The sequence below is a fragment of the Enoplosus armatus genome, chromosome 14, assembly GCF_043641665.1.
Source record: "Enoplosus armatus isolate fEnoArm2 chromosome 14, fEnoArm2.hap1, whole genome shotgun sequence".
Lineage (NCBI taxonomy): Eukaryota > Metazoa > Chordata > Actinopteri > Centrarchiformes > Enoplosidae > Enoplosus > Enoplosus armatus.
The window spans coordinates 12760201-12782563 of record NC_092193.1 but is presented as its reverse complement, the minus strand read 5'-3'; the positions used below and the strand labels follow the sequence as shown (position 1 = coordinate 12782563).

General features: G+C 39.6%; 1 protein-coding gene across 1 annotated transcript; it reads right to left on the bottom strand.

Moving 5' to 3' along the window:
- Positions 1–2882: 2882 nt before the first annotated feature.
- Positions 2883–9170, bottom strand: LOC139296576 (uncharacterized protein KIAA0040 homolog). Its single transcript, XM_070919018.1, has 2 exons — positions 9022–9170; positions 2883–5187 (listed from the first exon to the last, which is right to left on the bottom strand). Exon 2 carries the CDS (start codon positions 4465–4467, stop codon positions 4135–4137), a length of 333 nt encoding a protein of 110 aa, XP_070775119.1. The 5' UTR covers positions 4468–5187; positions 9022–9170; the 3' UTR covers positions 2883–4134.
- Positions 9171–22363: the final 13193 nt, after the last annotated feature.

The following is a 22363-nucleotide window of genomic DNA, read 5'->3' as shown; positions in this document are numbered from 1 at the left end:
AGAATTGCTCCTCAAGCCAAACTGATTACTTGCATTAAAGATTGCTCCGCTACGGCCATCAAACCGATGATGTAAATTACATGTTCATGAAGATCACTAGAGGCAGAAGTGCTTATTAATTGCATTGCCTCAGCAGCTTTCAGTTTTGTTTGTTTACACAGTTTATACCATGAGAAACCTTCCAAAAGATTATTTTATCTGTTTATTTTCCGTAATTCATTGCAGTAAAAGTGGATGTTAGTGTAATAGGATGCCATGCATAGCAGATGTCATGCTGTATGTGTGTATGTGAATGTTTTTTTCTCACATTTCATTGTCACAATTCCTGTGGTCTCAATAAACACAGTGTGTTAACAGTCTGCGAAAATGACAAGGAGCTTTGTTCCCATTGTGGTGCATGTATACTCAAAATAAATGCATCAGCTGCATAGATATTGAAGTATTGTGAGCATACTGTCTGAGTCTTAGCAGCCACGTTGAATGAAGAGGCCTATAATATATATGACAAGTTCACACATAAAGATAATGACTTTATGTCAAAACTCAAAGGCTCCGTTAACTTCATATTAGAAATAGAAAGATGAGATTCCACAAAGCTAAAAAAACAACAACTTTATTTCTCTCCCTGTCAACTTCCACATTGTTCTCTCTCATAGTATCTCTATATGTCAGGATAAATTATGCATGCAGAGCTACCAACAAAGCCCAGCCAGGCACATAATTAAAAAAAAAAGAATCGCCTCAGCATTTTTTCCAACTGTGGAACAACAAAAACATCTTCTAAATATACAACGTCATGCATAATTGAATGGGATCAAAAATGTGGTGCTTATCATATAGAAAACTATCCAGGATGGCAGATTTGCTGTTCAAACAGATGATGAATCCTCCCACCTCAGTTCCCTCTGATCACTGAGAACTGAGAACTGACAAAGGGAAAACAGCAAAATGTATATTTTATATTCCCTTCCTCTTGACTCCTGCAGCTGATTCACAAACTCCCTAGAAATTATATTAAAAGTGAGAGAAGTCAAAACACATTACAAATGCTGCCAATCAGGTGGTGAGAAGATCTCACTGAAGCAACCAGTACTTCCGCATAATATATATTTATAGGACAGAGGTGTAAAAACACTCACAATACTGTATGATGGATGGTAAAACTGATAATGAGGATCAGTAACTCATGGTCAGCTGGTAACTGAATGCAGCTGGGAGGCAACTGAGATGTAATGAATTAAAAAATTATTAGCATTTATGTCTGAATGATTGAACATGTTAAGTAGAAACAGAAGCACATAATTTTTCCTGCCTGCCTGCATTTGTCCTTGTAATTATACTTACAACTGGCAGAATACTGAAAGCAAAAGAGAGTCGACTCTTCTATAAGATCAACAATCGCATGATGTGTTAGTTTCAACCATCCCACAGTGCTTAAGATCAATGACCAGTTTGGTTTTAGATCTTTCAGCATGAGACCTCCCTGCTGTGACTCAACATCTCCGGTCAGCTTAATCCTCTAAATCTCTTCTCAAAACTCACTTATATAAAGATAGCTACCACAATCATGGCTGTACGCCAAATGTGTAGCTAATTTGTAATTTGGAGCCAGCAGTCAGCTGGCTTAGCTTAGCACAAAGACTGGAAACGGGGGGTCAGCTAGCCTGGCTCTGTCTGAAGGTAACAAATCTTCCCATAAGAACACCTCTAAAGCTCACTAATTGACATGTTATATCTCATTTGTTTAATCTGTGCAAAAACCAAATTGTAAAAATGAAAATGAGGTTATGTGTGGGACTACTTCCTGGAGTCCAGCAACTGGTCCCGGCCAAGAAATAGTACAACACAAAATCCCCGCACACACTCTCACACACTACAAGTTATGTTAATTATTATTTTACTTTGCACAGAGCCAGGGTAGCTGTTTCCCCCTGTTTCCAGTCTTTGTGCTAAGCTAAGCTAACCAGCTGCTGGCTCCAGCTAAATATTTACCATACAGACCTGAGCACGGTATCAAGCTTCTCATCTAACTCTTGGCAAGAAAGCAAATAAGTATATTTCCTAACTATTCCTTTAATCTTTTATCTACACCCCATCTGTATCGTTGTTATGCTGTTAAGAAAACTTGTCTCAGTCGGTAATAATGAACAGGGAGTGACTGTAAATCTCTCTCTGACAAATACAAACCACAATGGCGTGTTCAGCCAACCCCTGAACATGTCGGTGATGTTATTTCTTGGCAAACCTCTCAGTCTGGGCATGATCATGATAAGTGATCATGCGTTGCTACACAGGCTTTCATTTTGTAGGCCAAGCTTTCAAATTAAACCCAACAAGTACAGTTTCATGAAGTAGAAGAGACAAACCCAAGTTTCCACATGGGAATGTGTCTGTCTGAGCAGTAATGAAATGTTTTCCCAGAAGCACTTGAGCAAGAAGATCAACTTAGTGCCAGTGCAAGGTAATGCATAAAGATGATGATACTGCTGAGACGCTTCTGCTTAATTGGGCTTTGAGATGTCATACACTTAAAAAAAAGAGCCTTTAAGCACAATCCACTTGAAGCTCAAATCATTTGATTACTTCAGGGTTTCTCTTCTTTTTTAATATGTTAAAAATATGTCAAGTTGAATAAGTTCAAAAATAGCTTTGAGTGTGTTTTAAACCTCATTTTGTGGACCACATAAGTTATATATATACTGTAAATGTAAATGAATGTAATTGAAATGCTGCTGTATTTACGATCATTATTGATGTAAACAAATCTGGGCCTGTATTAATCAAACGTTTAAGACATACAGCCAAGAATGCTCTAAAGACAACTTAGGGAAAAAAAGTTAATTAAGCCACTTTTTTTTGGAATAGTCAATGAAAGACACAGATCTGTTGTATTGTTCATTCTTTGTTTAAGAAAACTTTACATTTCACTCAGTGCTGTTTTTCTGCAAAAACATATGTCATTTTAAGTTTTATCTCCAGTAACAATAAACATGTGAAATTAACAGTCTTATTTTATATATTAATATATAGGGATGAAATAATAGGAAATCGGCTGAAATGAAACAAAAAAACATCTGGAGTAAGAAAGAAATTCTGCTGCTGGCAGCTTAATTCGTGTTGTTTGCAGCACTGATAGATGCAAGAAAAGAAAAGTGGTGTAACATCCAATCAAACAAGTGGGCTCAGTGTGACCAATTATGTTTTGTGTAATTTTTCAAAAGGTCTGTGCTCACCTCTGTTTCTGTGCTGCAGTCATCTAGGATCTACTCTTTACCAACTTCTCTTAAATTTAAGAACATTTCTAAGTCTAATGTTTCACTTAAATCCAAATCTTCAGTAAATCCTATGATTTTTGTCAACCAGTACATTAAAAGATCTGTCAATCAGCAGATTCCAATTTCTTTTTTTTACCTTTTGCTGGTTTTCAATACATTTGTATTATGAATCGTGCCTTTAAGGCTCACTTGACCTGAATTCTGTAACTAGGAGAAGTGTCTCTCCTGGGGCCTACACTGTCTCATGTTATATATAATCAGAATGAAAGAACTTTTCTTTCTGCATCCTGTGAGTTAGACTTTTTGGACGTCGGTGGCTTTCACTGTAGAAAGTGAGAGTCAATTATCAGTCTAGATTGTAGTCTGAATGTGAGAAGGAGGCAGTTTTACAGCCATCTGAACACTGGGCAGACCTTAAATTGGCTCTCTCTCCCAAATACAGACGCATATGAATTTCACATGGGAGCACTAAGAACAAAGTGCTCTCAATAACACTGTATTTCTCTCTCTCTCTCTCTCTCACACACACACACACACACACACACACACACATTTGCAGGTATATATATGCCTCTGTCTAGCATATTTCTTCCTTTATGTACCACGCACTAAAAAGCTCATACAAAATGTTGTAAACATCGCCCACATACGACCTCACATGAATCCAAAAATGACAAGAATGTGTACAGTTTACATATTTCAACCATATCTGTGCCCAGTTACAATGTGAAGTCCTTCTCATTACTTTGATTAATGTCTTTAGCCCCCCTTTGAGTCAAGTTTGAGTTTTACTCTTTTGAGAAGCTCCATCAGCTCCACTGCACCAACTGGCCCACTAAAACTACAAAAAAAGGGCTTCCTACTCCATGGCCAGGGCGACCCTGTCAGGTGTCATCGGCCCCGTCTTGACAGAGATCCACAAGTCTTCGGTATTCGTCAAATTCTTTTTCTTCTTTGCTTCTGACCTTGCGGTTGCCATGGCGTCTCCGCAGCAGCAGCAACAGCAGCTGTTGGCATGGCGACAGCAGCAGCAGTGGCAGCACACCACCAAAGTGGTGAGGAGGACCAGCAGGGGAAGAGTTAGGAGGACCACCAGGCAGACTGTGTTGAAGACCCCCTGGTCGTGTTTGTCTGTAGCAAAGCTCCAAAGTTGGTTGAAAAAATCCTGGATGCTGTCTGTTTTCCCATCCATGGCTTTTGGATACGGAGCTGTGGCTCCTTTTAATTGAGTCTGTCTGGCAGTTGAAAAGTTTTAATAAATCCTTTAGAGGGTTGTAAAGTTTTTAAGTCAGTAAATGTGCATATTAAGCTGCTGGAGACACCAAAGTAATTAAGATATGGTGTTAATTTAAGATAAAAGTCCTTTTATGTAATCTGGCTCCAGCTTTAAAGTTATAAGATATGAAGTTTTACTCTCAACGAAACATCAAACATCCATCCAACAGCCGTCAGGTCAGATATTTTTGATGAGTTGACGTTGAACTTTCATGTTTTTCTGCTTATGATGATCAGAGTTTAGATAGCTGCCCTGAAACACAGCACTATCCACCTATGAGGCTTGTGTTGTTTATGTTAGATGGAAACACGGGAAGCATGGAGGGTGACTTCATGTATGTCTTCTTCCTTAAAGAGTTGTATGAGGTGTTGACAAAGCCAAAGCATTTTTTAAACAAAAGACCAAAAGCTCATTTGTTTATTTCAAAGTTTTTCTTTGAAATCGCCCCAGTTGTGATGATTCTGATCTTGATGCAGGAAGAAAAGGCCAAAATCCGCACTTCAGCCAAGTTTGTTTATGCTGCTTGGCAACAGTTTTCTTGTTCTTTGTCTTCTGGAGGCTTCTCGTGTCTTCTTGCCCTTTGGCTTTCGCTTTAGTTTAATCCAGTTGTAGAGAGGTGGTTCAATTTGGGTGTGTCTGTGGAACAAAAAAAAGAGAAAGTGAATATGGAGAGAAATTTGGTTTCCAGCAGACAGCTCGTCTTCTCTCACCACCACCCCCCCACCCTTTCCCTTCCCTGCCTCCAATCCATCTTTCTGTCTCTGTCTTTAACGTCTCTACTCTCCTGCTCTCCCCCTCTTGTCAGTGTCAGCTTCGGATTTTCAGCTTTCTCCTCATTAATACTGCAGAGGAGCCATTCAGGATTCAGGACAGATCTCTCTAAGAGTCCCACTGAGGAAAAGAGGGAGAGAGAGAGAGAGAGAGAGAGAAAGAGAGAGAGAGAGAGAGAGAAAGAGAGAGAGAGAGAGAGAGAGAGAGAGAGAGAGAGAGAGAGAGAGAGAGAGAGAGAGAGGACGAAACGGAAGAAGATTGTGTCTGAGGGAAGGCCAGACAGAGATAGAGGTAACCAATCTTTCTAAGAGTCCCGCTGAGACGGAGAGTGCGACAGAGCTTCAGTAAAAAAAAAGGAGAGGTAGGCTAGAGAGAGACCTGCTGCAGGAGATTCATCTGAATATACCCCGCTAATGGTTCCCATTGGAGGAGATGGATGGGATCTGGCTGAAGTTTTCATAAATGTCTGAATGCAACTATTTCCTCTGGCCTCAGATGAAATCTCCTCTTAACAGCTCTCCTAAAGAAGAAAACACGAGGAGAGGTACTTCATATGAAGAAGCAGGTCTGCAAAAGAAAAAGTCTTAGAAATAAAAGTAATATTGTTCCCTTTTTTGCTAAGAGTATAGACTTTTTGTTAAGTCTGAGGCCTTGAGGCAAATTCTCTATTTAAAAGCTGTTAAACAACTATAGTTCTTCAGATGATTTCAAACAATGACTCAAGTTTGTCCCTTAGATTCTCTGTAGCTCTCGACTACAGAGCTTCTTTGTATTCTAGATGCAGGAGGGAGAAAAGATTTTCATCTCACATTTGGCTGCTTCTTAGGCAGAGAGAGAGAGAGAGAGAGAGCGAGGGGAAGATGCACCTGCAAGACGAGAGCAAATACATTCGGTGTGGCTGCCGCCGTGCGTTGCGTCTCAGGTGTGAAATTGGTTTACCCGCAGACAGCCTGCTAACTTCCCTCCTGTTCATTTGCTCAACAGGAAGCTGAGCGCTTAAAGCTAAGTAGCAAGAGTCACCTGAAACGCCAAAGCAAGAGTTCAGAGAGAGCCGTCTCATCTCTAAAAATAGAGCAGATCTAAAAGAAATGAGCACATTTGAACCTCTGCTTGTTGGTTACATATTTTTATTTTATTCACTTACTTATATTTTAAAAACAAGGGTACATACGCAGCTTTGCATTTTAGGCCAAGCATTGCTGTTCTCATGAACCTTAAAAGTACATGTTTGTTTTTGGATTTTAGGTGAAAGCTAGCTATTTTCCTCTAATCTTTGTTTCTTTTTGTTGTGGATTACTTGATCATTTTCCCTTTTCAGCCCTCTAAAAAACAAAGAAAAAACCATAACTACATATTCACTGTATACATCACATACTACACTTTGTAGTATACAGTTTTTATACTAACAGGAAATTATGCAATACATGTGTCACTGCCAATTATACTTGACAGAAAAAAACAAAAATGTTTTTCCAAAAATCCTACTAGTTTTTGTTTTGTTTTCTGCAGTGTTCCTGCAGCTGTTTCACCACCATCCACAATTGGTTTGACTTTTTTGCAGCTGTGAGAAACTCCTCCATTTCCTCTGTGCATTGCATTGTGGGAGAATAGTCAACAGCATATTGACGTGTGTATCAGGTGTATCGATAAAATCAAAAAGCGACAAACTGCAATGGAAACAGAGACTTAGTGAATAAATCCTGACATTTATGAAGCATGTGATCTTAACATGGCTTAAATGGTGGAAGATGAAACATCAGGTATGTGTGGAGCGTCATCTTGTTGTGCCCTCTTCTTCTGCAATGGTTTAATCGCACCCAAATTGAGCATTAGCATCACAAACCGTTAAACTCAATGCATTCAAATCCTAATAGTGACCTATCAGCAGTGGATGGATTACCATTTCCTTTTGCTGATTTTCTGGAAAATCTGTTAGAATATGCGTTACATTTGGATGGAAACTTGATTATAAATAATACTGAAGGGAGACATTGTTGGGAGCCACGATGTCACTGCCACATTATTCTTGATTATTTTCTTTGCTGTTGGTACATGTTGTTGTGATGAGCTTGGCTGAGCAGCAGCACCTTTGTGTACTCTCTGATCTCCCTCACATTATGAAAAACACTGTCAACACGACAAGCCGGAGTCACCAAACAATAAGTCTGTAGGAGAGAGAGAGAGACAAAGGCCAGAGACAAAAGCCACACAGAGGTGTGATCTCTCTATATCAAAGAGATGACTAACAGCGTGGTAAAGTCATTACATAAGTCACTAAGTGTTGTGATTATTTTAGTCTCTGGCCAGGAAGAATGAGATCAGCCAGTGTCCACACTAACCAACAGAGAAAATGTTAAAAAAGGATCTTATATCATTGATGTTATGACCTCATTTAGTCTTTTCTATGTGTTCTCATACAAAGACTCAGCAGTCAGAATAGTAATTTAAAAGTAAGTTAAAATGGTTACTCACTTGGATGTTCAAACTTGCTGAAGGTAAACACTTACTCAGTATTATTGTGGCAAGACGCTCTTTCTCAGCATTTTAAGTACTGTGAGTAACTGAGGGTGTTCACACTGTCAGTGCTGATGACGCATTTCTGAACTGAGGTTAGTTCGCGATTTAACGAAGGTACAGAACAGAAGACGTCATTTATAAAGAGAATATAGCCATGTTTATACAACAGATGGAGTCTAAATATGTTTTAAATGAGGCCACAGGGTTCAAATATTTCCTGTTCATATCATCTCACTGAGATGCCTTTCTAAGACTCCGGGTACTTCGCTTTCTCATGACATTGTGCTCTCCTGGAGCCATTCATATGCAGGAAAAGGCCATTCCTGGGGCACACAAAGCCAGGAAGGGGCTGAGAAATATGTTATGATTGCACTCAGTTAGGCCCTGCTGCTTTTTAACGAACATGTGCGACCTAAAAGACAAAGTTGTGACAGAAGGCAAGGCAGGAATCTTTAATGACTTGCCCCGAGCACACGGTCAGAGCAAATCCCTCATCCCTTTACTGTAACACACAGTGCTTGGACAAGTTCAGTTTAACTTGACTCAGCCACCAACAAACGATTAAAGTCATACTGCTTTGTTGTTTTTTTTCACATAAAACATGAGCTATAACATCAAGTGCAGCTGTTTGGCTTTGGCAGCTACAGGCCTGCTGATGGTCTCCACAGCGAGTAAGAGCAAGTGCACAAGACAGTTCAGACTTGTGTCAACTGTGAAAGGAGCAAAGTGGAAGACATGCTTACAGGTACGTCTTCAGATGAAACCAAAACCTTCATCAGTAAATATTTGAGCCAAAAAATGTTTTCTGCAAAGATCCACCGAACAGAAAACATGACGATTATAACTAATGACAAAGTTTTCATAAAGTGAAAATTTCAATTATTCTAAAAAGTCAAGAAACAAGAAGAGTATATTATAGTGACGCTTCACGGCACTCAAAGGCAGGAAGAAACTTATCAGCTTATCGTTGTAACTTGTCAGACATCCTGTCAAATCTAACCGCTGCCAAGGCTTTTTTTTTTTTTTTTTTAAAGGAGTTTGCCACAGTTGCAGCAATTCTGCTTCAGTTTTCCCCGCTGTCACACAACAAAAAGCATCAACAGCTTATATAAACCACTCAGAACAGTTTCAAAGTATTTCATGTTGCTGGTACTCAAGGTCTCTTTGAAAGCAGCACCTTACCCCTCAGGCACTTGTGAAGTGGCAGGTCAGCTCTCCCCTCCTGTCTAATCCAGTCAGCCGCTCAAACTTGTGTTGTTTCTGTTTTGGCATCTGGCTTCTGCTCTGTTCTGGTCCCCCTCACCCAGACATCTTGACATGTCTTCACTTTCTGTTCCTGTTTCCCTCTCTACCGTTGTTTCCCGTCCTCCTCCTCCTCCTCCTCCTCTCTCTCTGAGTGAGTGTGTGTTTTGGTTACAACGTCACTGCACCCTGCCCACTTTGTGTAAGAATGGGCCCTCTGTCTGCGATTATGTGTTTCCTGCATGGTGAACTGGATTCTTGCGGTTGCTTTTCTTGACTCACACAAGCACTGAATGATGTCAGACAGGAGAGGGAAACTTAGGTAAACTGAATATGAAACAAAATCATGAGAAGCCTTTATTAAATGTGTCTCAAAACAAATCCCCCATGTTAGGATATTAAAAGAAAGGCTCTCCTACATGCACTGATCTGAAAACCTTGCAACAAGGCTGCAGCATTTTGCATAATAACACTAAATCACTCAAACAAACACCACTCCACCCATCTCAGAGTGCCAAAATGGGAATTAAAAAAAGGGAAATGAAAGCTGTGAAAGTGTGTATTATGAATACCACCAGGGGTAAGAGTCAGATGCAAGTGAGATATGAAAGAGTGAGGTCATGTGAAGTGCACACATACACATAAAAACACATACTATGCCTTTAGCGTTGTGGTCAATGCCCTTTCAGTTCAGTCAAGCAAAAGAGGATTTTTATTCAAGTAAGAAAAAAGGGGGGAAAAAGTGTTCTGCTGACATTAAATAGCAGTCTATTTACTCTCCACTCCTCAAAGGGGTAAGTTATCAGTTAATGTGCACAGTAGGTTTAATGCATGAACATGAAACAGTGGTTAATGTGGGCCTGCAGAGTCAAGTCACATAACCACCACGGACTTTCTTTAAAAATGGTTTCATTTTTTTGAAACTGTTTTTTTGTCTGTTGTTTCTTTTACAGAGTCAGTTCAGCTATTCAAGAATTTAGAAAATAACGAATGAGGAATTTAGTGGCGATGAAAACATCAAAAAGTCACATAAGGATATTGATACATAAAAGCAAATGATGTGTCCTTCATCTGAAATATGATTTTATAATTTTATAATGATCTACTGTCGCTACTGTAGATGTAAACATTTTCTCTGATAATCTTGAAAACAGGCCTCATGGCCATCCGACTGGCTGAACATGCTGGCTGTTTTTTCGTAGCTATGGGGCATGCTTACATGAAAATTGATGAGACAAGCCTCACCATGTCTGCAGGTGTGTCAGAGCCATCTTAGACAAAGAGCAACCACCCGCCCGCACACACACACAGACACACACACGGTCAACATAGAGGGTGCTGTCTGACTGGCAGGGCGTGTAGTGCTGCTACACAGTGAAGCTATATCACAGCTGCTGTCGAGGCACTACAGTGTCCAGTCACCTCGAGCAAGCGTTGATTAATGACCTGTGTGCAGCAGCACTTTCCTTGATGGAAATCCTTCTTTAAAGCAGTTTATATGAAAATGATTTCGCTATATATTCCATTTGCTGCTTTTGATTGCTACTTGCAGACGTCCCTGCGTGCAGAAGTCATCTTTTCATTGCAAAGATTTGCTTTAAGTACAGATACACTTTTATACGTGCAGGGATCATTTGAAAATCTTTGATCCGCTTTTCACCGTACAGATGTGCAGTTGTTGCTTTATGAATGCATGGTGGGGAAAACTGTCTTATTTTTGCCATTTCCTTGGCAGAGACTTTATTTTGTTCCTTATATTAGGACCCTATTATAACTCCCCTTTCCTCTGAGGATACCTTATGTTCAACTTACACTGCAGTGACCCTAATATGCGTCCCATTTCCTCCATGGAAACCTTACTCTCAGTTTATACTCCGTTGACCCTGTGCTATAATGGACCTAGCTCCTATCTGGTTTATAGAAACCTTATTCTCAGTCGAGTTCACCTATGAGGGAAAAGCTCAAACAATATATCCCTTTATCCATGTCGGGTCTGTAGCTGAACAAATTGCAGGAAGGAGCTCTGAGCTCACATTGGATCACTGACCATACAATCATGATAGCAAAAAAGAGACTGTGACATTACTAGTAGCATTAAGGAAAGCCTTGTGGAATTACTGGACTGTGCTAAAGGACATTACAAATCACCACGACCCACTGGTTCTGCCAACACATGCTGCAATATATGAGTGAGTGTGAACCCGATGCTGAGCACTCTGTGGGTTCTTGAATGTGAGCGCTAATGAAAAGTGACTAAAGGCTTGTTGTAGTGGAATCTGACAACTGTCCAGAAATAGTCTGCTAATAAAACCCGTCCCCCCTAGAGGCAAACCCGAGCTGTGATTCAGTTCTATAAAATGTTTGAGCCCAGCGCTGTGAACACAGGCAGAGAGAGCAAGACGGGGAAAGACATGATTAGTCTATATAAGGAATTGCCTTTTCCTCTCAAGAAAAGCCATCATTGAGGAGCTATTGGTTGGCATGTAAACGTCAGGCTTTTACTAGAACACTTAATTGCACATTCCAGCTCTGAGGTCAGGCTGAGGTATTGTAACATTTAATTACGTAATGATCTCAGCATAGTTATCGTATGACACAGGCTGTCTTCTGGGACATTATGTTAAACATTTCTTTCTTGGCCTCTTGAACAGAACTTTGGTCTATTCTGCTGCATAAATAAATAAGTCAGCTTGCAGTAAAGGAAGTATTTTCCAAAGTGCTTAAACTGAATCAATGGGGACTTTCTAAGTTCCTCTTTTCTCCCCCAGTATTTCCAAATACAGCAAAGCAAAATGAGACATCGTGGGAATAAAGAGTCACTCAAGTTAGCCGACGTCTTGGGTTGCCATGGATATTTGAGTTTAATGTGGCTAGAAAAAGACACAGGACAAAAAATAGATGATTCTAAAAAAAACTGTGAAAAGCAGCCAACAGATAGATAGTCTCTGAGATCAAACAGTTAAGGGACAGTTGAGTGTTAAGGCGGATTAATGCAACATTAAAATTGCTGCGTCATTATCTTTACAAACAGACTTCGACTGGAGTTTCCTACGAACAGAAATGTCTGATAGTCTTACAAGAAAAACGTACACAGTGACAGTGACGTCACATTATGTGGTTATGGGGCAACCAAGAAGTAAAAAGAAAAAATGCACTTCCCTGTTTTGTTCTTTTTTTAAATGACTTAAGACTTGTATGCAGTTGTCGTTGAAGAGAAAATGATAAAGAAATCATTCAGGCTGAAGCAGATCTCCTTAATTTCTCATTTGTAGCTACAGGAACATTTTGTCACAGCAAGCAAGTGCAATTAGAAATGATCACCCTGCAGTGCAAAAAATAAATAATACAACTCCTGTCTTAAGACTCTCTTCAAACTCAATTTCTATCAACATGACAGTAACTGAATATTTTACTTGCATTAATCTCCTCACTGTGTCACATTTTCTCATGTCTTTATTGTCTCAGAAGCCGGTCCCTCTCTCAGGTAATCGCTGTTAATCAGTGTCACCTGTTAACAAAACAGACCGGTGCCTAATCTTGACTACAGGAAGGTTTTTTACGCACTGAGCTAAACAGAAACATTAACACAAACTTGTGAACATTTTCTGTTTGTGTTGACCATCATGTGCCTCTTTACCCAGATGGTTTTTAAAAATGTTTCCTAAGCCTTGAGGAAGAAATTTCTCAACCCAAACCGTGTGACACTTGCATATGACAGCTGTGATTATGCCCACGTGTTTGTGTAACCACGACTTTCTTTTCTCAGAGTTGCCGTTTGTGTAAAGTCAAGATGGCAACATGAGCCTTTTCTTTTTTAGTGGGGGCTTTTCCTTCCAAACATTGAGGCTGACATTCCCAACATTCCTTGTTTATTCCTGGTCTTTAACTACAAATGTTGACTGAAAACACAAAGCTGACAGTCTTACTCAACATGCCATTACAGCATGATTTCCATTCAGTTCAATTCAAACTGTGCATTGATGCACGTGAGTGTGTGTGCATTGGATTAAGGCTGAAATGCACTTTCAAATACCAAATGTGATCTTACTCTCTCTCACACACATACTTGCATAGACACATACTCCTGGCGCTGTGCCTTCTGCAAAAAAAAAAAATCCCTATCCCAAGTCTTGAGCATGTAGCATCCTGTAGGAGATGTGATAAAGTAGAGAACAAGCTCTCTGCTGAGCTCGTCCTCCAGGTTGCTGCAGCCCCTAGAGACACTTTCATATGTGTGTCAGCTCTCATATCTGAATGGCTCCTGAGGACTTCTGTGTAGTTCAACTGATGCGGGGGGGGGGGGGGGGGCAGTAAGTAGGCATTAAGGAGCGCTACTGGCACACTGAAAAATCCAACTCCATTTCCTATTTGGCCTTAAATCCCAAAAGGAAAATGGCAAAGCAGGAAAAACTAATTGGAGACAAACTGTGAGAACAAAGTCCAGAGAGTGAACTCAGTTAAGCCATAGCTAAACACACATGTTGGCTATAAGAAGAGGAGAGAGTCTGACGTATGTAAACCACTGAACCGGGAACCGTGGAAATATTGTAGGATTACAAATGTGTTATTGTCACATCAACTTTAAATATCTATGACAGTCTGACTGCACAAGACAGCTGTAAGTTGATTAAAACAGTTACGGAAAAGACAACAGAAAGCTAAAAAAATGCAAACTTGAAAAAAAAGAACCCCTCATCTACAGTACCAGGACAACTATGTCTTGAGTGGATTCACATATGAGTTTTTTTCTGTGGAGAAATACTATCAAACAATCCTATGAAGCCATAGATCAGAGGGTTTGATACAGTGCATCCGGAAAGTATTCACGGCGCTTCACTTTTTCCACATTTTGTTATGTTACACCCTTATTCCAAAATGGATTAAATTCATTTTTTTCCTCAAAATTCTACACACAACACCCCATAATGACAATGTGAAAAAAGTTTTTTTGAAATTTTTGCAAATTTATTAAAAATAAAAAACTAAGAAATCACATGTACATAAGTATTCACAGCCTTTGCCATGAAGCTCAAATTTGAGCTCAGGTGCATCCTGTTTCCACTGATCATCCTTGAGATGTTTCTGCAGCTTAATTGGAGTCCACCTGTGGTAAATTCAGTTGATTGGACATGATTTGGAAAGGCACACACCTGTCTATATAAGGTCCCACAGTTGACAGTGCATGTCAGAGCACAAACCAAGCATGAAGTCAAAGGAATTGTCTGTAGACCTCCGAGACAGGATTGTCTCGAGGCACAAATCTGGGGAAGGTTACAGAAAAATTTCTGCTGCTTTGAAGGTCCCAATGAGCACAGTGGCCTCCATCATCCGTAAGTGGAAGAAGTTCGGAACCACCAGGACTCTTCCTAGAGCTGGCCGGCCATCTAAACTGAGTAAACGGGGGAGAAGGGCCTTAGTCAGGGAGGTGACCAAGAACCCGATGGTCACTCTGTCAGAGCTCCAGAGTTCCTCTGTGGAGAGAGGAGAACCTTCCAGAAGGACAACCATCTCTGCAGCAATCCACCAATCAGGCCTGTATGGTAGAGTGGCCAGACGGAAGCCACTCCTTAGTAAAAGGCACATAGCAGCCCGCCTGGAGTTTGCCAAAAGGCACCTGAAGGACTCTCAGACCATGAGAAACAAAATTCTCTGGTCTGATGAGACAAAGATTGAACTCTTTGGTGTGAATGCCAGGCGTCACGTTTGGAGGAAACCAGGCACCGCTCATCACCAGGCCAATACCATCCCTACAGTGAAGCATGGTGGTGGCAGCATCATGCTGTGGGGATGTTTTTCAGCGGCAGGAACTGGGAGACTAGTCAGGATAGAGGGAAAGATGAATGCAGCAAAGTACAGAGACATCCTGGATGAAAACCTGCTCCAGAGCGCTCTTGACCTCAGACTGCGGCGACGGTTTATCTTTCAGCAGGACAACGACCCTAAGCACACAGCCAAGATATCAAAGGAGTGGCTTCAGGACAACTCTGTGAATGTCCTTGAGTGGCCCAGCCAGAGCCCAGACTTGAATCAGATTGAACATCTCTGGAGAGATCTGAAAATGGCTGTGCACCGACGCTTCCCATCCAACCTGATGGAGCTTGAGAGGTGCTGCAAAGAGGAATGGGTGAAACTGCCCAAAGATAGGTGTGCCAAGCTTGTGGCATCATATTCAAAAAGACTTGAGGCTGTAATTGCTGCCAAAGGTGCATCAACAAAGTATTGAGCAAAGGCTGTGAATACTTATGTACATGTGATTTCTCAGGTTTTTTATTTTTAATAAATTTGCAAAAATCTCAAATAAACTTTTTTCACGTTGTCATTATGGGGTGTTGTGTGTAGAATTTTGAGGAAAAAAATGAATTTAATCCATTTTGGTATAAGGCTGCAACATAACAAAATGTGGAAAAAGTGAAGCGCTGTGAATACTTTCCGGATGCACTGTATTTGGGCACATTTGATAGGGCATGGGGGTATGCTGGGCAAAAGAGATCGGGAACCACTGTTTTAAATTATATATATAATAGAAATACAACATCATACCAAATGTAACCCTGTTAACACTGTTAATAAATAAAACCACAACTAGGACAAAAGAAGTGGAGCTTAGCTCAAAATGTGCTCGCAGTTTAACCAGTTTCTCTCTTCAACGTTTTCTCTTTTTATTAATTCTTCCCCTGGAGCCCAGTTGTCCGTCTGTTTTTTAGTCATAACCTCACCGTCTTAACCATGTCAACTCACATCTACATTCACAGGCCAGCCCATTCGAGAGGGAGAGGCATGAGTGCGATGCATTTAGTGGTTGCTTTATCGGTTGGGTTTTTGGATGGATGAAGCCTGAAAGACTTAATTAGATGGAAATGAAATCTAAAATATAAGTAATTGTAGGGTATAATTGGTCAGTCAGTATTAGTAAAAAGAAAAACAGTCTCATTAAGCAATATTCAGGCTTCACAGCCTCCATTCGTGCGTGCATTCATTCATTCATTACCAGTGTTCAAGAGTGCTGAAAACTTTAATGAATTTAGATAAATCATTCCAATAATAGGCATTTTCCTCATTTTCACTTGTGAACCTCTAATTAGAACAAACAAAAAAAACAACTTACGTTGTAGAGTGTGATGCTCAACCAGAACATCAAGTCTTACCTCACATTCAACTCCGTTGAGATTGTGAATAGTCAAATCTTCATGGCTCTGTGATCTATGAGGCCCTGTGCCGGCTCCCCCAATTCCAACTCACGGAGCTTTGAGCTTCAATAAATGGCTCATGAAAATCAAGCTGTTCACCGGCCGTTTTTTCCAATTAAGCCCTGGTGTTTACAACGCCATCACAGAGAGGCTCTGACTGGGAGAACTGGGTTGCACCTCCCTCTTATTCAGATGCCTGCCAGGGCCTGTTAACTTTCTGGGTTCAGTGAGATGTAAAGAGACTCTACGAGCGCATGGGAGACTGGGGATGGCTCACAACGCCGCTTTTCATCAGCTTCACCCCGTCACAAGCTCTGTGCCGATTCCTGTGGAGAGAGGGTGAGGAGTGAGGAGATGAGGAGAAAGGGTAGACGGAGGATGAGAGAGAGGTAGAAGGGGATGGTTCACAAAGAGAAACTGATGCCTCCTTTTCCCTTGACTATGCAATATTGAACATTTATGGTGTTCAGATGTGTTTAGCTACACAAAAATCGTATTTTCTGACATTTTTCGGGCCTGATTTTCTCACATAAAAATGTTGTAATTAGGGGATTTTCCATGTGTACATTTTGCAACTTTTCATGAAAGTTCACAACTGAGCCCTCGAGCACTTCTGCAGAGGCGATTCTGGCGATTTTGCAGAGAAACCACCATAAGCTCAGCCACAGCCATTGTTCTTGCTAATGTTTGCATAATGAAACTAAAATGTACAATTTACATGCTTTCTTACAAAACAAAGACAAACCAGAATGGTACATATTTATTTATTATATTTTGAATAGTCAGCAGGCTGATGCACTGCAGCCAGCCCAATGTCTGCATGGCAAAAATATTTTAAGCCAAGATTTTCACATGATGAACCATAGAAAATACAGTGTCAAAGTCATACTGTTGCAACTGAGAGCTCTTCAGTCACGGCCTGCAGGCTTCGACTTCTCTTTGAATAACCTTCTTTTAAATGTCTGTAGCCCTGGTGCAGAAAATGAAGTTAACTAGTTAACTTAGGTTCGGAAGCAGGGCCACGCCTCAACCACACCTCTAACCTGTCAAGCCTACATAAACCCAGCAAACCATCCAGCACCGTTTGCCTCAGATTTCTCCACCCACCCTCCCTTTCCCATTCCCTCTCATCACTACCTCATCCCTTCCCACATCCCTTCATCCTATCTTCCATCCTCCCCTCATCCCTTCCCTTTCAATCCGATGCACACTTCTCTCACGTCTCATTCTAGGTACCGTGGGGGTCTGTAATCAGCTCAGGTGGAAAACACACCGAGATGGAACCAACACACTGTGTCTCCCTCCACCCTGGTCTTCACTACAACCTCCCAGACCAGCCTAACAGATGACATCTTTCTTTCACCTCCACCCCTCCCCTTTACATTCATTCATCAGTCTATGACATTCAATACTAGAATGTTCATTAAAACCCTAAATGACATTGTTGTGGTGTAGTCCTTGCTAATATGAATAGGCCTAATATTTACTTAACTGAAAAAAAAAACCCACAACACACTGTAGCCGAGGGTTATGAAGGACACCTATACTTAGGAATATTATGAAACAGCCACATGGAGGCTCTGTAGTCCGGACTAAGATTACAAAACTTTAGTGCTCCCAACATTGACAAAAACAGCACATATATATTTATATATTCTGTTTTAAGCGGTTCTAGTTTGCATCGCTTGGATTCTTTATTTTTTTGGTCAATTTCAAGTATTAGGAAAAAGAACATTTGTAAATCCAAACTAAACTGCCAGTAAACTTATTATTTTTATTTATAATATTGACTAGGGTCAGTTATTTATTTAAAGATATAGTAATAAGTGAATAAGCCTGAATTTAAGTAGTTAAGTAGTTATTTCTGTTATTTCAGCAGGTTGTAATTGTTTCACTTTTATTAGGTAAACCTTCGTGGTAGCTACGTGAAGCTAAGAACTTGAAAGCTCCCATCATTCCAGTCTAAACTCAGTCCACTATTTTGCGACACAGCAAAGGGTAACTTTGACCTGATAATGACATAACTTCTGGAGAAAGTCCAAATAATAATGTGGAATTATAAATATAAATCATAATGTATGATGCAGAGGAATTACAGAAAATAAATGAGTAAACTGATAATGTAATGAATGAAAATCAATGTGTAAGAGGTACAGTGTCATTTTGTGGAGAATATGGTATAACAGTGTTATCATGGTCAAATCAACTTCTCCTAATTTGTTTCGAGATGAGATTAGATCTAATTTAGCCTGGAAGGTTCAAGTTGTTTTTACAGGCGGATTTAGCAGACTGTGTGGTCTGTGGTTTTGTTTTGAAATTGCATTCTTCAGGCTGTCTGAGATCTAACTACTGGCAGCTGTAAAGTTGAATATCTCTACTTCAAGTTGCATGCTCAGTCACCACAGAAACACATAAAATGCATAAACAGTTTGAACAGAAATAATCTAAACTGGTGTAGTTTCGACACTGTAAGCTGGTCCAGGTCACAACATACCCCAAGATATCTGGATCGACAGCAAGTGAGAAAAATAGAGGAAAGTGTCAAATAACCCTCTGCTGGTTGCAAGAGAAGAGAATAACCTTATCATATTCCATCTGCTATGGATTGTGGAAGTTGAGCAATACTTTTTATACACAAACAAATGTGTGAGATATCACAGGCTTTATAGCACTGTATGATGCAGACTGTGGCATTGGTGTCATCAACACCACAGGGTTTAATTAATCATACAGTATAATCATGTTGTGTCTTTTTAACTGTGCAAGACATCCTGGTCAATTTGAGCAGTTTTGAATTCACACAGCTTCCTATGCAGCTCTGTCATTGGAGCAGAATTTGGATAAAATTGACAAAAAGATTAGTGATTCTGAAAGTGAAAGAGTAAGGATTCTGGTAAAGCAGGAACAATTTGCTATAAGACAGGCTACTTAAGCTACTTACAGCAGTTTCTGCTCCATAAAAGCTACATTCATATTCTCACTCTTAGTAATCCACATGACTGAGAACATTGTCTTCATGACACAGCAGTTCATGTGAAGTGTTTTTGTTTTGATAAAGACTGAACATGAGCTTATCTCTCTGACCTTTGCTACACTATTTATCCTGTGGTGCCCATTTATTTGCGTCTGACTCTAATATATTCACAAACTTCACACAGGCTCATTATTTCCCAAGTTGTTTCTGCTGACCAGACATTTGAATAGATAATTAATGGATAATTGGAACACACAGTAATTAAACAATGAATCTTAAAATTGCTGAATTGAGGGTTTGTGAGTATCTGTTATTGCGATAAAATCTGTAGCTGCTATAATGCATGTGTGTGTGTAGTTGTGCTCAAACTAGCTGTTGTAGCCTTCACCAGTAATCACCTTCAATGCTATTTTTAAAAATAAAATTAACAAGCCTGAATTTTGCAGCTGGCGAAATAAGAATATCTGAGTCATGTTATAACTTGACTAATACCTGGTAGTCTGGGGCACAACTCTTTCAACAAAATCTAAAATTCATTAAATCATTTTCTTAGTGTACATTAATGACCTTTTTCCCTTTTTAGCTTATTCTGCCATCAGCAGTTGGTTTCAGTTGAACATTCTGTTGCCATAGCAACCTTCTTCCGGCACAGTTCCGTAGCAGTTACAGTTTAACTGACATTGTTACATGCACCATTTTTGTCAGATCAGTAACCAGGCAAATGTTGACAGGCTCCTTTTATCTACTCCTCCAATGCCATAACTATTTTGTAATTGTTAATTTGTCATTTATTAATTTTGTCTGAGGCTAATAATTCTAAGAAGTGAACTGTTAATTTTTGTTGGGCAAAGTGTATTTTGCTCTTACTTACTTTTATCGTTTCTCTTGTGTTGTATATTTTTTTTAGAGGAATTATTGTGTTGTACTTTCTATAGGTAGTATGGGGACATTTTGGGAAATATACTTAAATCAATACTACTCTCATGTCTGAGTGTATGGTACATATAAAGCTACTGCCAGGTCCTAGTTGGCTTAGCTTAGCAGAAAGACTGGAAACAGCGGGCTGGCTGTGTCCAAAAGGAACAAATACCGCCTACCAGCACTTCAAAAGCTCACTAATTAACACGTTATATCTTGCAGCCAGGTGCAGCAACTTTCTGGAGTCTCTGAGTCTTTCTGGTTGTCTGGCAACATCACAGTGATAACAAGACTCCAGAAATAGTTTGATGTATAACCCCCCCGTAAAACCACGTCTTGTTTTTACACTGTTTTTGTATGGATCGAACAAATGAGATAAAATTTGTTAATGGACTTTAAAGGTGCTGGTATGTGGATTGTGTAACCATTGGACAGAGCCAGCCACCTGTTTCCCTCTGCTCTGAGTCACTATGCTAAACTAAGCCTCTCTTCTTTCTATCGTTCCCTGTAAGAAGTGAATAAGTGCATTTTGAGGAATTTCAAGCTACTCCTTTTAACTGAAGGCACTTCCTTACTTCAGTCAATTTTAGTTGACTTAAAATTGGGTTCTTGCTAGCATATTGTTCTCTACAATCACCCCTTTGAAGATAACTAATATTTTTATGTAGAATGCATGTTTAGCCTATATGTTGTACTAGAAGTGTGTTTTCATGTCAGTGCAAGTCTGCTATGTCTTGAGTATAGATAGAGGTCCTGGAGCCAAACCACTCTGGCAGACCTTTATTACAGAACCTTTCAGTGTTCGCTTGTAACTGCTGCTGGCCTCACTTCTGTTTTTAATAGTCTCCAATTAGAGGTGAAGTTACTTTGAAAAAAGTTTACGACATGGAGTCAGTCAGCTCTTGGTACTTCATTATTTCATAGGCAAAAATGGTTGTTACAATACCCACAGCTCCACTTCTTTTATATAAACTTGACTCTAAAAGGGAACAAACTGATCTAAGGTTTTGTTCATCCAAAGATGTTAAAGGCCTCGTCAACAGTTCCACTTAAACTACATAAAACTGCATGTAATCAATACACACTAAACAAAAAGACAAACAAAATACTCTAAATCAGACTATTTGAATGTTTTATTAATATGTAGAAAATGTATTAAAAAAGGAACTATATAGTACATGTATAAGTCAAACTAGAGCTAAATTTGACAGTAATATCCAAGGTTATCCAACAATAAATCCTTATTTTCAGCATATACGAGCTTTTCAAACAGTCAAGATCACATTTTGTCAACATTTACATTTCCATGGCAAGGGCATTCAAATCAATGCAGTTACAGTATCTGGCTTATAGAGCAAACACCACCGGACATGGTGGTTATATCAGTTAATTCACTTGTAAAAGTAAATCTATGAAATAAAGCCTTTTCTTTTTGATACCAGAGGCCCTTGTGTCGCTATTAACTGTATTTTTTTTTTTTTCACATTGTCGCATCAGTCACAGAGTAATTGGATAATAGCAGTGAAATAAATGAGGGGAACAGATTTCCTGTACTGTAAAACAAACGGTAGAAAAAAACAGTGTAAGTGTGTGCCAGTGACTGAGACTGTGGAGATGCTCTTTTCAAACCTGATGTTATACATTGAATTGAAGAGATGAAAAACAATACAAACAAAAATGGCAATTCAATACCCCTCTCTCCTCCATAGATACAGTACTTGATCAGTTGGCTTGCTACGAGGAAAATAAATTACTTGATCTTACTTGAGGGAATGACATCAAATTATTCATAATATCAAGAAAATAATTCCGGCTCTTTTGTCTGTGTAATTTTAGGCATGTTGTTTCCATGACATGATGGTTGCATTTGCTCAATTTCAAATGATTTGTTTTCCTGAAAGCTCTCAATGAAGAGTAATATTACTAAGCTTTTAATTGCACTAATGTAATGTAATGTTTGTCCCAAGCAAGAGATAAACAAATGGAAAAGAAAAAATATATATCATCTATACACATATATATATGTATAGATGATTAACCTGAAATGAAAGGCAGGACAGAGGCTTTTCTACAGCAGGACAACTTGACTCAAACAGTTTCCTTTTTGTGTTTTCTTCATTGATTTGACAGAAAAAGCAATAAGCAAAATAAACTTAAATATAAATCAGCTTTTCTCTTGAAATATTTAAGAGCACCTCATAGT